Genomic DNA, 15728 nt, shown 5'->3' with positions numbered 1-15728 from the left:
TGTTACATAGTTTTCAACGATCTGGTATACCCTCTTTCTCTACGAGTAAGGGGTATAGTTTCTGATCTCGTTTTCAAACAAAATCCCTCCACAAATAAATTATAACACAAATTTTGGATTTATTGTATTGTTTATTTATTTGAAATATCAGTTTGTATGCTGAGGTTTTCTATAATTTATCTCAATTATCAATAATGATTGAGTGTTATCTGAACCTTTTTTGTAGGTATTATGTTGTTAAATACAGATCTTGAGCATCGTTCATATTGCTTAATTTTTCCGATTTTATGTTAGATGCCTGCTAAATGTGCACTTCTATTTCATACAAACTGTGTATTTTCCGTATGTAATGAAGATGCTGAGTTGATTGTATCTTTGTTTGAAGAGTAGATGCTTTACTTATTTTGGTTTTGATTTTAGATGCTGATGGAGTTTTATGCTATATATGTATATATTTTTAGCTACGTTCAATTCTGCTTAATGTTTAGAGAACATTTAATTTTGAAGTTTTTATTTCCTAAATATTCCAATGTTTTGCTACAATTCCAACAGATGAACGTTGATTTTATGAGGTTTAATTCTTAGCCTAAAACTTTATTACTTTTATGTGTTTTAACTCCATGAAATTCCGCACGTAACTACTTACTAAGAAATGTTAAAATAAATAATTTACTTTAATGTGTAAATTTAAATACAATATATATTTATTGCGATTTGTTTTTGTAAATTTAATATAATTTTGTCCTTATGTTGATTTTTGTAGATTTAATTTATTTAAACGTTGTGAAGGGGTACAAAGTGTGACGTTCAGGCTACGCTTAACTAACAACAAAATTCACATATAACAACAATAAAATGAAAATGTTACAAAAAATATATATCCTTCAATTAGTTTATGGTGTATGGTAAAAATACAATGTAAATATAGAGACTTTTTGTTTCGTTCGTGTGTACTATTCATTTAACATTTTGTGCTGCTTCAACGGTTTCCCATATAAATAGTTCCCCTTGCACGAGGCGGGAAAAATCAAATATATTTCGATGCAGGTAAGTTGGATTCGACAAAATTCGTTTTAAGTGTGTGTGATTTTAAAGGTTGTGCACAGCATGGTCAATGATCACTCGGACTAATCTGTATCTTCTTGCAGTTCTTACAATAATTTACCAGATCAAATTGTTTCTTCAATCGCAGTACAATCGCTAAAATGGTAAAAGTAACTGCAAAGTTATACAAATGTACCCATCTATTTAAGATAGACGTAAGATCATATTGACCATTATACTGTTTGGGGATAGTTTAAGGAGTAAATATACAGAATGCTGTTTGTCAACAGAATGGCCAACACTTACATATAATTTCCTAACGTTTTGCTTTTGCTCATTGCTTATGCTCAAATAAATAGGTGATAAATAAATTAAATTACAATTTTGTAAATACATAAAATATTTGGCATTTAATTTCGCGAAGCTCTACGAATTGAATGGTATTCGATTTTAGCACAACATTTTGCACAAGGTTCAGAAGTGATTTGAAAATATATTTTCGGCTGGGTCTTTGGATGGCAATGCGTTTTAACCAGAACAAAAATCTGTCAATCATTCTCATTCTTGTGGAATGCTATTATCATATGTTGCATACGTGCATATGATTTTATATCTCTTTTGGCATGGTGTTAGCATACAAAAATGGCCACATTAAAAAAAAAACAAATAAGTATTTGATTCAAGAGTCTTATGGGAGGAAACAAATCTTAAAAGAAATTTGCTTGATTTCTTTTTTACAATTTTCCATTTGTTTTGGCATTTAACATTATATTTTTGTGCTTATGCTTTGATCTATATATTTAATATATAGTATGTATCTATGAATTCAAAATTTTTTCGCTAGGCTAAGTATTATGGAGCTGCCTATGTTGTTCGTACATATATGAAGTTTACTGTCTGTGTTTTTTTGTGGTAGAAATATTCTGTTAAAAAAGAGTTGTATGTTTTTGCTCTCCTGGCGTATCAAGTTCATATAAAGTCGCTGTGTGCGAGACTCCTGTGGATTGTGCTTTAAAAACTTTTCACAAATTCCAAAATGTTGGTTGCCTCATCTCTAATACAATTGCTCAGCTGTCTCGTGTTGTTTTCGCTTGTCTTGTTGTTAAAAGTACTACAAAAGTGTGTTGTTTCTGTCGTCAGTTGTGTTGTTAAAGTATTGACCACGGAACACCGTACATTATCTCGCTAGCCCTCGCTGCTAAATGCTTTTCCCCATTCGCACGTCTTCAGTAATAACGCTCGCTATGCATCCGTTTCGATTTGGTTTGTTAGTACTTCTCATCGTCCGTGATTTCCCTATGGGAGTTCTGTAATTCTCAGGCCTTGTAGTGCTGATTCCTCACCGCGCAGCAGAGGCTCAGGGCGAAAGTCAGGGACAGCAGCTCCAGCAGAATGACAGCAGCGGTGACGGCGAAAATGGTGACCCAGTTCTCGTAGATGATCTCAATCAGCTTGTCCACACAGCCCTGCAAGAGACAAATACAAAACTCATTAATCGGTTTGTATAAAAGTCAGCTCGGTTTTCATTCAGTTTGTTTACAGCTCGCATTCTCTGCATCTACTCTTACAGCAAAGCCAACCAGACTGGCAGACAGAAGTTTGAGATGCGTGCTGAATATCAATATTAATTAATACGTTTTTATCGTCTCGGCATTGGCGGGCGTCAATTTTTATTAACGCAGTGCGTTCAAACCGCAGAAAAAAGGATTATTAGTTTTTATGGCCGGGCGGCGATAGCGATCGGCAGGCCAAGAAATTATGATTCGGACACACCTATCAATTGAGTTTTGATGGTTTTTCGGTAATTCAGTGAATCGAAAAGCGATCGTTGAATGAATGGTCAATTAATTGAAATTTACAGAGAAAGAAACTATATGAATGACTCAGTGTATAAATTTGTTCTAATCTTATTCATTTTCTTACACTCTCACTATGTCTTTTCTGGTAAAATTCGTATGACGCAGCTTTTCAATAATCTAAAATCTATCTTTGCCTGGTCATTGGCATTACCTGCTGATAAATAGCGTTGTTCAAGGGGCCGCCAAATTTCAAGCGTCGCGACAGCTCACACTCGTTATCCTTCAAATTATCCTTGCAGCAGGACTCGGGTATGTTATAGAAGACATTCATGGAAGACACGGCGATCTCCACAATATTTGTGCGATCCACATTATTGAAACGACTCGTGGCCCAATCTCCAGGTCCATCGGCACCGCAGCATTTCAGCTGAAACCGATAAAGAAATTCGCATAAATCGTTTTTCTCTGCGATGTGGTGGGTATGTCCAAGCACTTACATTCTTCTGCAGCGTATCAAAGGTGACGGTGCGTGAACTCATGGTGGACTGGCCGTACTCCTCCTGGACTGACGACTTGACTGCCGCCCGCACGATGTCATCCAGCTTGTCTTTGTTGTGGAAGGCCCATGCCCCGGCTGCGATTTGTGCCACCATCACGATGAGTATGACACAGAAGAACTGCAAGAGAATTTCAGATTTATGAATGGCGGAGTGTGCGTCGCACCCGTGGGCGTTGAGTAAATAAACTGGTTGCGATTTAAGAAAGATATGTTTGCACTCGCAATAAGGAACTCCATAAAATTGCAACTTTTTTTTACATAATTCAAAAAGAATCTATAGTCTTCTATAAATATAAAATATATTTTCTATTACAAAAATGGAATAAGTACTTTAAATGACATAACTTTAAAAACAATTTTCCGTTATTACAATAAAATTTAATTGGGTTTTAAATTATTTTGGCAAGTGCATCGTTTTGCCAAACTGCCAAGGCATTGTGGGCGAACGTCCGTTGCAATCTTACGAGCGGAACAGTGTGGGCCACACATTTGCATCCATTTTAATTGGAATTCCCAGACACTGGTTATGATAGTACTTTACTGCACTTTTACTTACCGAAACCAGCAGACATTGCGACTCCCGACAAACTCCGCAACAGCCAAAGAATGCGCCCAATGTGATCAGGATGCCGATGGCCAGGAAAACATACAGGGCTATGTGATAATGATTGTAGTTTTGTGTCATCGACAGCATAAATGTGGGATCGGTCAGCATCCAAACGGAGGTCACCACGATGGTCAGTCCGATGAGCTGCAAGCGAAAAGAGTACAACATATAGTAGAGCATTACCTATTTTTACACATTTTCGCTGTAATTCTCAAATGGTTGCATCCATCACACTGGGCACACGCGTCAATGACGCCATCTGGCAAGGCGGCAATTAAAGTGGGAGACTACTGCCCCGCCCAGTTTTCCCGTCCCTTAAACTTCTATAGTTTCGTACATATGATGTCAGCTAAGTTGGACACAGACTATATAGCAACTGCTGTTGTGCTTCTTTTAATTTAATTAAAAGCAGTAACATGAAACCAAGTAAAGTAAAATAATCTTTCAGTTATTCAATACAGCATACAAATTCAAAGGCAGCTTTCTGAGCCCAGAACTTTTAAAAACCCATAAGAACAGGCCCATTAGGTTCGAAAATTAATGATGCGTTTAAGAAATCTACGGCATATAAAATTTGGTTTCGAGTTAAATTTTTGGCGTTCATCGCCAAGACATACTGTATTTATATATAGCAGTGCCAAGACATTGATCCCCAGCGAGAATATGAGAATTGCGAGCTGTTATTATCTCACTTCTCGGGTTATCAGCGAACGAAATATGAACTTTTCTTTGAATTTCCGCTAAAGGAATTCTTGTTATTTAATTCTCCTTAGGTTTGCTGCCAAGAAATAAAACACTTAACTCACTGCTGCCAATCCCAACCATCCAGAAAAATGTTGTTTTTAAATTTCCGCTCGTGCAATGAGTGAGAAAATCTAATAAAGAGCTTATGACTTAATAGGTTGGGCTGCCAAGCATCGAGGTGTCTATGCAAGTTCATTAATTATTCAGCAAAATTATTCATCGCAGGGAAATCGAGTGTGCGATGAGAGCTAATCAAGAGATGTAAACAAGTGCACATATTACTTGGAAAATATGTAAATTTAGAACCACTTAAGAAACAAAGGCTAACTGGGAAGCATTTCCAAATACAAAACACTTATTATCTCGTGTTTTTTTCTCAGCTCGAATGCTTTTGCAATTGCCTAGAAAACTGGAGCATCAGAGCTTCTTGATAAGATTACGCAGTGGATCTCGCAATTACCAAATATCTATTTAACTTGAAGATACACTAAAATATGAGATATAAGACCTTAGAAACAGTTTTTGGCGCCCAGGAAAAATGAGTATAAAAGCAAGAGTCGTAAAATATATCTGAAAATCTTAAGAAATATAAGAGAAGCGGAGACCGGCTTTATGTGGGTGGTCCACGAAAGAGAGAGCTGCTATAAAGTGAGCGAGACAAAAAGTGTGCCACAAAGTGCACGATATGCTGGCCCAAAAGTTCATGAATGTGAATATGTGAGTGTGTGCAGCTAACGGAAAAACTACTCATGGAAACGTAATACAATGTTGCCCCATTCGAGGGCAGTTTATTGAGTAACGACTGATGCAAAGACGACATAAGTACATTGTAACCAGAAGACCTTGTTTGCATAACTGGGATCAGTGAAATAACTATGAATATTATACAAAATATGAAGCGTTGAGTTGAATTTTAAACATTTTATTTAAAGAAAAGGGTTATTCTCTTCTTATATACTAAGCACTACGTTGGATAAACCCCAATTCCCTATCCTTTTAGAGCACAAAAGTTGACCCCGTTTGGAATCATTCCCATTTTCCCTGAAGGAACTGAATCCACGCCTTGTTTGTAGATATCTTTGTTGGAATTTTACGATTCCCCGAACGTTTTCACATACATATTTTTACACATCTGACACCATGTCGCGTGTCCAAGACAAACAAACAAAAAGCCCGCCGAATGGGCCAATAAATGTGCAGAGTCCTTCGTTGACCCAGTTTTCAGAGCCGAGGCGTCGAAAGCGGAAAACGAGAGAGCATTTTACTGCTTCCAAACTGCAAAAAAACAAAAAAAAAAAAATGGGGGCAAAAGCCAGCTGGGCTTGCATTGCATGTCCAGTTACAGTCACAGTTTTGCCCCACAATTAACCGCATCGATGGCAAATCGCAGCCATAAGGCAACAGCCATCATGCAACTCATAAACTGAAAATACAAATTGAAAAATGAATGAAGCGCCACTCATGAATAATTGAGTGAAAAATAGCACAGCGAATTAGGTATGTAGCTGTGACATGTCAGAGCGAATTGAAAATAGATACAGGCCAGCATCGTTACTATGAAATATTACTTAATTTAAAGCAAAATATTACATTTTTTAGGAATTTAAAAATTCTGCACTATGGATGTCCGACTGCGAATGAATAAATGGTTTTTTTAGTGGGTGGACAGGATAGGAGTGTCAGATGGTCGACGGAATATTTGAAAATCTTTTAGTTTTGGTCACCGTCAACTTCAATGACGACAGCGCCGGCCGTTTAGCATTTTGGACGCTTTTGGCATAGGCCTCCCCCGGCGTCTTTCAACTGGGATATCGGCCTCATTGGAACGTCAGCGTCCTCAGAGATCGTGGCGTTTGATCACGATGCCCCACGGCGACGATGAAAATGGAAATGTTTGGAAACCGATGCACAGTGGTGAAAGATTCGAAACAATTCAAACAGTGGTCATGTTTTAAGAAGTTGAATGAAAATATATATTGTGGGTTTGTAGAATAATTGATAACATGCCCTGGCTAAAAATAGCCTCAAAACAATCTATGAAAAGTCTTCAAAGCTCCATATAAATAAAATCTGACGCACTTTCATCCATACACCGCTCTAAAAATAGTTCAAACGATTAGTGAAATGAACTGCATCACAAACACATCACATTTCTATCACTCATTGTTCCTCCACTGAAATCAAACGCATACCACTGTGCATCCAACAACAACAACGATGAATACTAAAACATCACAGATCAAGGAATATTACACAAAAAGCAAATGTATTACATTATCTTATTGGGAAATATGTATTATTAATTTGTAATCTATTAGTATAGAGCCACATGTTCCAGAAAAAACGAACAAAAGGTTTTCGAAAACTTATAATTGGGAAACTTGGAAAACCATTTGGATTTTCTCTCAGTGTACAACAACGAAAAACTGAACGGACGCGTAAGTTTGTGTTGTTCCTCGCCCGTATTCGAAAATAGCTTTTGACTAATAAATACTATAGACAGAAATCGAAAAAAGGCAGCAACAATCAACAAACCAACCAAAAAAAAAATTGAAAACAGCCCGCATAAGAATCTAAATTTTAAATTTGTTGCCCAAAGGAAAAGCGAAACTGATTTCGCAAGCCGCGGAAGACAAGAGGAAACCCCAAGAAAAACTCAAGGAAAACAAACACAAACAATCGCAGTGGCAGATAATAATTGAATGGAAACAATTGAAAGCCAAACGAGGCAATGTTGAAAGTCAAAAATTGCGTAAAACAACAAGCAGATAAGTTGGGCAAGGAAAATAAACCCTTTTTGTTCTGAGAGGAGGAGGTCCTTTTTTAGCGAATTAAGCCAGCCGAAGTTTGTAAAAATATCAAAGGCACGTATGCGTTATAAAAATAATAAAACAAAAAAAAAAAGAGACAGGAAAAGACAGAAGCAGAAGAAAAACAACTGAACAAACATGTGGAGGGAAAAGAAAACAGTGGGAGGTGGGAATGGAGATGCTTAAATGTTTATCTCTTTGTGTGCGTGCGGAGGTGAGTGAGTGTGTGTGTGTGTCGTTCACTCTCCTCCCACAGCGGAACTTCTATTGTTTTTATGCGGGAGTTCGAGCAGAGCGGTAGGGAGTGCGAACGGGAGGGGGATAGATACAGTGATGTCGCTTTAAAAAGCCAGTTGAAGTTATTAATGGTATTAAATAAATAAAAATTAAATAGCGCTTTAAAGTAGAACTAATAATAATTATTAAACAATGTGTTTATATGAATGTTTAAGTTGACTTTCAAGTTTATAATGCAGTCACCCTTTCGTTTTTATATATAATAATTATGAATTAAGTTTTGTTTTGGGCACCGCTGGGATCGGGAGAGTGGAGAATGGAGAGAGGGACTAAAAGAGCGGTAGGACTCCAAAGAGCGTGCGCACGGCTCCTCCCCCGCCCCCCCACACCCTAACGAGAGAAAGAGGGGCGTAGGGAATACACAACACACACACACATATTCGCTCACGCAACACCCACATACACACAGACACACGCACACACGCGCGCGAAAGGAGGTCCGGGTGTTCCAGTTGTTGTTGTTGTGATGGGAGAGAATCGAATCTCGCATAGTTGTTGCTGCTGCTGGAATCTACATACCCAGAATAAAATGTTTATAAGGACCATCAGATATTTGACACACGAACAGCAGCCGTTGAGACCCATGGCGGATTGATATTCTCAAATGGGTAACTCCTTAAAAAGTGGCTGTGATTTAACTGGTTTGTCAACCACTTGGAGATGCTCTTTTTCAAAGGAACCCCGAACTGCAGTGTCGCCTGCACTTTTCGACCTTTAACACTTTTTCAAAACACCCCGTCGGTCGCACTATATTTTTCGTATTTTTTTTCTAATTTTCCCGTGCTAAAATCCAGCGATTTGAGCCACTGTTTGCGCGACTGGCCGTTGCACCCGATTTGTTTTAAAAATTTTATTTGTGCATCAAGGCGTCCGTCCAACGTAAAATTCTTGAATCAGTGCGACCGTTAACGGGGCCGTTCAAATATACCAGCGGGTATAGAAATGCTAAATACTAAAACCTGGTGACCTCTAAAATATACCAAAGACTTGGGTGTATAACATTGCTAAAGCGTAACATTGCTTGCAACCGGCTTTAATTGTATCCTATACACAAACCAAAATTGCTTATCGATAGTTTAGATAATTATTATCTCAAAACTTTCTACTATAATGAGCATTTTTGAAGTAGATTTTACTTGAGCGTAAGAAACTTAACATTTTGAGTTTTATAAAAGTCGGAAATTGAAAAACCAAACTTAGATTTTCAAAACAAAGGAATTGAAATTTAGTTTTTTTCATAAATATTAAAATCCGTAAAACTCTAAAGAGATTTAAATGTGACCGCTATTCGACCACGGTTTTTATCCTCTTCCGCGAAACGGTCATACTGTTCGCGCAGGCGAAAATGGCCTAAAGCGTGAAATGTTTAATCCGTTGTTGTTTCTCCTCCGCAATAGTTACTAATAGAAACAAATGCAAAATGGCTGTCTAACGTTTAAGTGCAGCGACCGCCGAAGATCGTGGAAAATCTGCATGAAAAGCGGCTCGCAGGCAAATGGAGGGCGCGTGAAAATGTAGCAGACACCTCTTTATCGCGAAAACGAATATCGGTGCAAAGGGAAAAACAAAAACCAAGGAAAATACAGCCAAACGCGAATGTGAATGTGAAGGCAAAGTAAGCGAAAAGTCCCCCAACTTTTTTGGGGAGTATCGAGTGCACCACATACGTTTTCAATATATATTTCGATTGCATTGAAACCAGAGACTTTGACAATTTTTCCCCCTTTCGTTGTTGCTGCTGTTGTTGTTGTTGTTGTTGTTGTTCGGTTTGTTGCAAGTTGTGTGAGTGTGTCTTGTAATTTTGTTACGCAGTGGAGCGAAGTTGGAGTTTTGTGGAATGGAAATGGAATGAAGTGAAATGAAGTGGAGTGTAACCAAACACGAAACGGAAAAGCGGGGAAAAAACCTTAAAGCGCAGCCTAAGCTTTAGTCGTACGAAAAATTTCTCAAGCGCTGCAAGCCAGTCTTCGCCAAAGTAAAGCCCCCTTCCTCCTCCTCACCCCTTTTTGCATAATAAACGTAAAACTTTGCGCCCACTTTACGCACTTGTTTTTTATGCTTTCGGCGTTCAGTGCACTTAAAAACTTAATTGGTTCCCCCGTCGGTGGTGTTCATGTAGCGGATTTTGCTGTTAACGATGTAAATATTGTTATATTAGCATACGTTAATTTACAAGTTAGAATGATAATAGAAAATGTTATTAATGACTGAGATTTTAAAAAGTATTCTCGGATTTCTGTTTAATGCAATATTTTAAAAGTTTATATACAAGAATTTCTTTAGGCTACCTTTACATTGTGTGCTTGTTTAATTTAAAATAAGCTACTATTAACAAGGTAGCGGTAAATATTTATGTTTAAGGTCCACTCTCTGCAGTGTTAGAGGTCCGTACCACCTTTGGAGAAATCCCCCTCGCCGCTTCAAACGCTGTAACTTCGCAAATTTCACTTTCACATTCGTCGTGGGCAGTTACAGCGAAGCCAATTGCTTGGTACTTCTTTTATTTTTTTGTTTTTCTTCCCCACTTTGGGGCGTTTCAAATTAGAAAGTGTTTGCGTGTGTGTGTGTTTGTGTGTGTGAGGGTTTATGCGTGTGTGATGCGAGCGGCATTTTCTCAATGAGTTTGGCTAATTATGTAGCTCATGTTCGATAACCGCCGTAAATGGTGAAAAGTCTCCGCAAATTGTGTCAACTTTGGAGACTGTAACTTTACACCCGCCACATAATTTAATTTTAATTAGCGCTCGTTAACAGCTTTCCACCTCCCCTCGCCATTTTGTCGCCCTCTCGAAATTGCAATGTGTGGGAAATTTAATTTGTTGCATCCAGGGGGGGGAAGAGGGAGATAGAAACAGTGGGAGACGGAAAAAATGAAATGAACAACACTAATGAAAATGCAAATTGAAAACTACACTTACATACAGTTGTGTAACAATTAACAGAAATTTTAAAATCATTTTTTTAATACACAGATAAATTTTGAGTTCTGTATCTGCTTCACTTAAAGTAATAAGTAAAGCGTAGTTGAAATGTTTTTTCTGGGTACTAATTAAACCAGTTCTGAAATATAGAATAAAAAGAAATGTGGATTATTTGAGCACAAACAAGTTTTAATTAACCTGTAAAATACTTGATCATTTTTTAGGATTCTTGATTTTGGAGCTTTATAAAATCCCTATTCATTTGGCCACCACTTTATTTATACATAAGTATGTACGTACATATGTATTTCAATCATTTGCATTCCGCACACAAACATTAACAGAGCCACCAATACACATGAACCTACATTTGCCAACAGTCAACATAAATTAGTGCGAGCAACGGCACTTGGCAACATGCAACAATAACAACAAAAGCGACATGATTGAAGCAACAACAACACCGACCAAGGAAGTTGCCAACTGTCCCGCTTTGTCTCTCTTATTGTCATTTGCAACCATCCCGCTCTGTCTCCCTATTGTCATTAGCGAGTTAGCAGAGCGCCGCTCTAATAACAGCGCCTTTACATTTCCATTTGCCAAGTGCAACAACCCTGCGTGGGTGTGTGTGTGTGTGTTTGAGTGTGTGTGCGTGGTGTGTGTGAAAATACTATAGAATTTGTGGCAATAACAATGGAAAATGGGAAACTGGCATCGTGGAAAACTGGGTAACGCTTTTATAATTTATTCCAATTTTAACTGCTTTTTACGGCCTTCTTCTTGTCTGTTAATTGTTGTTATTGCTGCCTGTAAATCCCATGCGGACAATCTGTTATTTTCTCACACCGGTTGTTGTTATTATAATTTCCCTACACATAGAAAAAAACGTGTTTAGTATAGCAAAACGTTTCTTTTTGTCTTTGAGAAATCTTTTTGTGCAATATCATGCAAATTTAAAAAGAAAGTTTAAAATTATTATTTTAATAATATTGTCTTGCAATTTAATTATAGGTATGATTTTCTTTCTCTGTTTCTCCGTTGGATGTCTAGAAGGGAAAGGTGCCTAAGTCGTTGTAAATAAGAAATGGGGGAAATAAAATATAATTTCTATATATAGACAGTCCATACATGTGTTTGTTTAGATGAAATGTCTGGACGCGTTTTTATCCGCTAGTTTTCAAAGTGTAAAGGTAAACATTCTTTCAAAAACAACATTGTGTTTTCCGCAGTTTCTGTTTTTCAGGGAATCCTTCAGTTTACTTTACAACTATGCACTACTAAACAAATAGTCCAGTTTTATATTACCTATGCTTATTAACTTGTAATATGGGGTCAGTTACTTGCAAGTAAATTATTCATGAATATTTACTTAGGAGCTAGGAATGACTTTTGCAGGTTATTAAAGTAACTTTTAACTACGGAGTCATATTTACGAATGTATAAGTATCTTGCGGATACAATAAGTGTTCATGAGACCCAGCTGCATGTCTCAGGTTTCTGAAGATCAAGTACTTGCTGGTGCCTAAAGTGTGTTTTGGGTTACTGGCGCTTCTAAGTTGTACTTCACTCTTTAGAGTGTGTGTGGCGTTCTAATTTGCTTTCATTACCTAATTCGTGAGGTGCGTGAAAGTTGACCCCAAGGTTTCCGCGCTCGACTTAAGGCGACATGGAATCGTGGAAAATAAACCTTGGGAGTGTGTGCTCCGAAAAGCCTAATCGCAGCTGTCTAAATAACCTGTAGAAGGTATAAGATATACGGGGGGTTACTTGCGATAAGGTCGGCAAACAAAATACTACTTATCGTTAAATCAATAAACCACACAAAAATTCTACTTTTCATTTCAGTTTGGATTGAAGCGGTGCAGGCGACATAAGAACGCGATAAACCCAGCGCAGGTCGACCGATAAGCGAGGAAGCCGACTGGCGACGATAAGGAGGATATCTGAAACTATATCAGCGATATAGAAGTCGCATCCGGAGGAACCGGAGCGAGCATGTCGCACGGTGGAGCCGGTGGTGGTCTGGGAGCTCAAACTGTTGGAGCCGGCCAACTTGGAGGCGGTGCAGCGGCAGCTGGCGGTGGAGAATACCGCGAACTCCACTGGACGGTCTCAAGCGTAATGGACTCGTCTCGGGTCTCCACCTGCCTCATATCGATGCTGCTCATAGTCTACGGCAGCTTTCGGTCCTTGAACATCGAGCAGGAGGCACGCGAGCGGGAGCAAAAGAAGCGTAATGAATCGATGACCAATCTGCTGACCGGCGAGCCCGTCGAGAAGGAACCAAGTATGTGTGAAATGGATGCAAAAGCATAAGGAATGTTTTATAAGTTTCAGATCTGTATTTCACAGCGGATAAATTCGCCACTCTGGACACGATGCATGCCCTGTGTTTGCCCCTCGGAGCTTCCATCTCACTGCTCATCATGTTCTTCTTTTTCGACTCGATGCAGCTGCTCTTCGCCGTCTGCACAGCGAGTAAGTGTGGTTGAAATAATATATATGTACATATATATTTCTGCTTATCTGCCAATGGTTTCCTTTGAAATCATTTCGAAATATTAAAGTATTCATTTGAGAATACAAATGACTTAAGCCACACTTCGTATCACATTTAAGCGAAAGCTTTACTTTTAATTATAAATTAAGGAGCTGATAAACCCATTACTCATACTCATAGTAATGAGTATGAATACCAAATTTAAGTTTACAACTCGAATGTGATAACAGCCATTATTATCATTAAGTTGCATACGTATTCAAGGAAGATGCCATAACGTACTTTTTGCTTTACTAAATGTCCAATCTCTGCCCACAGTTATAGCCACCGTGGCGCTGGCCTTTCTGCTGCTGCCCATGTGCCAGTACATCATCAGGCCATGCACGGATGGAAAGCGATTCTCCTTCGGATTCTGCGGTCGCTTCACAGCCGCGGAGCTCTTCAGCTTTACGCTTTCGGTATCGATTGTGTGCATTTGGGTGCTCACTGGCCACTGGCTGCTAATGGATGGTAAGAAACGATGTGAAGACATACGAAAGAGTTTCCTGTAACAACGTTTTTTTTTTTTCCCCTTTTTCCAGCAATGGGCATGGGCCTTTGTGTGGCATTCATTGCGTTTGTGCGTCTGCCCAGCCTTAAGGTGTCCACGCTGCTGTTGACCGGCCTGCTTATCTACGACGTCTTCTGGGTATTCCTCTCCTCGTACATCTTTAGCACCAACGTGATGGTCAAGGTGGCCACGCGACCCGCCGATAATCCAGTGGGCATCGTGGCCAGAAAGTTGCATCTGGGCGGCATTGTGCGGGACACACCAAAGCTGAATCTGCCCGGAAAGCTTGTTTTTCCCAGCCTCCACAATACGGGCCACTTCTCCATGCTGGGGCTGGGTGATGTGGTAATGCCGGGCCTCTTGCTGTGCTTCGTCTTGCGGTATGATGCGTACAAGAAAGCGCAGGGCGTCACATCGGATCCCACACTGTCACCGCCCAGGGGAGTTGGCTCCCGGTTGACATACTTTCATTGTTCCTTACTGGGGTAAGTCGTTGAGTTAACAGAGCGAAAGTTTAAGAAGGCTTAGATGTGGGTAGTTGATAAATACTAATTTCCGTTTCATTGCAGTTATTTCTTGGGCCTGCTTACAGCGACGGTCAGCTCCGAGGTTTTCAAGGCGGCCCAGCCAGCGCTGCTGTATCTAGTGCCCTTTACGTTATTGCCGCTCTTGCTGATGGCCTATCTGAAGGTACAGTCAATGGTTGAATAGTTCCGAATCGAGTGATATCTGTAATAATTTGTTACTTGTTGCAGGGCGACCTGCGGCGCATGTGGAGCGAGCCGTTTATCGCGCAACAACCATCAAAACAACTGGAAGTCTGAGTGTACTCTATCTAAAAGCAAAGAAAAACAAACAAAAAAACAAGCAACAAACAATGTGAAGAACACACACATAAGATCTAATACTAACGTTTGTCTCTTAAATAACGTATTGAGTATGTATTTTTTAACTCAACTTAACTAAGTTTCGTTTTAAGTTAGGTGATCCTCGTTTTCATAGTGAAATAAAAGCAAAAACCGAGTAATTATAGTTTTTAGCCTAAGCGGAAAGGTTTTATATATTCACATATATATATACGTCATACGAGAGTTCATTCAAATTGGCTTTAATGTCTCCAATCATGCAGATAACTAGCGAGTAGAACAAAGATCAAGCGAAATATTAGTTACACTTCATAGGCATTACTAATATCTCTGTAAACCATAGCGAAAAGACTAGAAAGAAGACAGTTTGAGATTCGAATTTCGATCACACATCCATGCGAAACCTGTTCCGGGCAGTACGTTCTGTAAATACTTAAGTTATGTGTAATAATAACAAACCACCATGCAACAAATAATAGTTAGTAAGCTCGCCTTCATACACATTTAATCGCGATCCGTATCCGTTTCACACTCTCATTTCCGTCCTTCGATTTCCCTGTTTTGTCACCAAATGTTTCCCACACAAACTCACGACCATAATGATGTTTTTGCCAAAATGCATGTGTTCGTTGCAAACAATAACTCAATTAATAATGCTAGACAACAACTGTTGCACTGCGTGTGTTTCACAAAATTAAGTTTCAAGAATTTTAATTATTTACTATTAACGCAGCTAACAATAAATAAATACTGTATGCATATGGAAACGATAGTTACATATTAATTTTAAGTAAATGCAATTTCGAAACGTATAGAAACAATAAAAATGTGAGATTTAAAACAAATGGTCGGTTCATTTTTTTTTTCACAATAAGGTGGTTTTACAAGAATTGGAAGCAGTAACGCTTTTGCAAGAGAATTAATAAGAAACTTTTTAGACTGTTTCCATTTAAATGTTGGCGCCATTTATTCCTAAGTTTCCCACCATTTTATTTACCAAAGTTTCCAACCTATCGGTAATCGTGTTTATA

At 38.7% G+C, this 15728-nt stretch overlaps 2 protein-coding genes across 3 annotated transcripts; one reads left to right on the top strand and one right to left on the bottom strand.

Annotated features, from left to right (window-relative positions):
- Nucleotides 1-111: 111 nt before the first annotated feature.
- Nucleotides 112-8755, bottom strand: LOC6538456 (CD81 antigen). Its single transcript, XM_002098944.3, has 5 exons — nucleotides 8380-8755; nucleotides 3959-4153; nucleotides 3341-3520; nucleotides 3055-3270; nucleotides 112-2510 (listed from the first exon to the last, which is right to left on the bottom strand). Exons 1-5 carry the CDS (start codon nucleotides 8443-8445, stop codon nucleotides 2361-2363), a joined length of 807 nt encoding a protein of 268 aa, XP_002098980.3. The 5' UTR covers nucleotides 8446-8755; the 3' UTR covers nucleotides 112-2360.
- A 434-nt stretch (nucleotides 8756-9189) lies between these two features.
- On the top strand, nucleotides 9190-15542 carry LOC6538455 (signal peptide peptidase-like 3). 2 transcript variants are annotated; one of them, XM_015193369.3, is made up of 7 exons: nucleotides 9190-9475; nucleotides 12627-13068; nucleotides 13119-13259; nucleotides 13600-13791; nucleotides 13863-14316; nucleotides 14401-14521; nucleotides 14587-15542. In XM_015193369.3, the coding sequence occupies exons 2-7, from the start codon at nucleotides 12777-12779 to the stop codon at nucleotides 14653-14655; spliced, it is 1269 nt and encodes a 422-aa protein (XP_015048855.1). In that variant the 5' UTR covers nucleotides 9190-9475; nucleotides 12627-12776; the 3' UTR covers nucleotides 14656-15542. The 2 variants fall into 2 exon arrangements, with proteins under 2 accessions (XP_015048855.1, XP_002098979.1); XM_002098943.3 differs by having other exon boundaries at nucleotides 9192-9475; nucleotides 13134-13259.
- Nucleotides 15543-15728: the final 186 nt, after the last annotated feature.

Source organism: Drosophila yakuba, chromosome 3R (assembly GCF_016746365.2).
Source record: "Drosophila yakuba strain Tai18E2 chromosome 3R, Prin_Dyak_Tai18E2_2.1, whole genome shotgun sequence".
Classification (NCBI taxonomy): domain Eukaryota; kingdom Metazoa; phylum Arthropoda; class Insecta; order Diptera; family Drosophilidae; genus Drosophila; species Drosophila yakuba.
The sequence above is the reverse complement of the archived record's forward strand: the minus strand, read 5'-3'. Positions and strand labels throughout refer to the sequence as shown.

Bases quoted from the DNA above. Each gene is read 5' to 3' on its own strand.
- LOC6538455 (XM_015193369.3), top strand. From the start codon at position 12,777: ATGTCGCACGGTGGAGCCGGTGGTGGTCTGGGAGCTCAAACTGTTGGA. The intron at 13,260-13,599 runs GTAAGTGTGGTT...CTCTGCCCACAG, and splicing joins CTTCGCCGTCTGCACAGCGA to TTATAGCCACCGTGGCGCTG. The intron at 14,522-14,586 runs GTACAGTCAATG...TACTTGTTGCAG, and splicing joins TGCTGATGGCCTATCTGAAG to GGCGACCTGCGGCGCATGTG.
- LOC6538456 (XM_002098944.3), bottom strand. From the start codon at position 8,445: ATGGGTCTCAACGGCTGCTGTTCGTGTGTCAAATATCTGATGGTCCTT. The intron at 3,271-3,340 runs GTAAGTGCTTGG...TATCGGTTTCAG, and splicing joins TTGATACGCTGCAGAAGAAT to CTGAAATGCTGCGGTGCCGA. The intron at 2,511-3,054 runs GTAATGCCAATG...TGTCTCTTGCAG, and splicing joins ACAACGCTATTTATCAGCAG to GGCTGTGTGGACAAGCTGAT.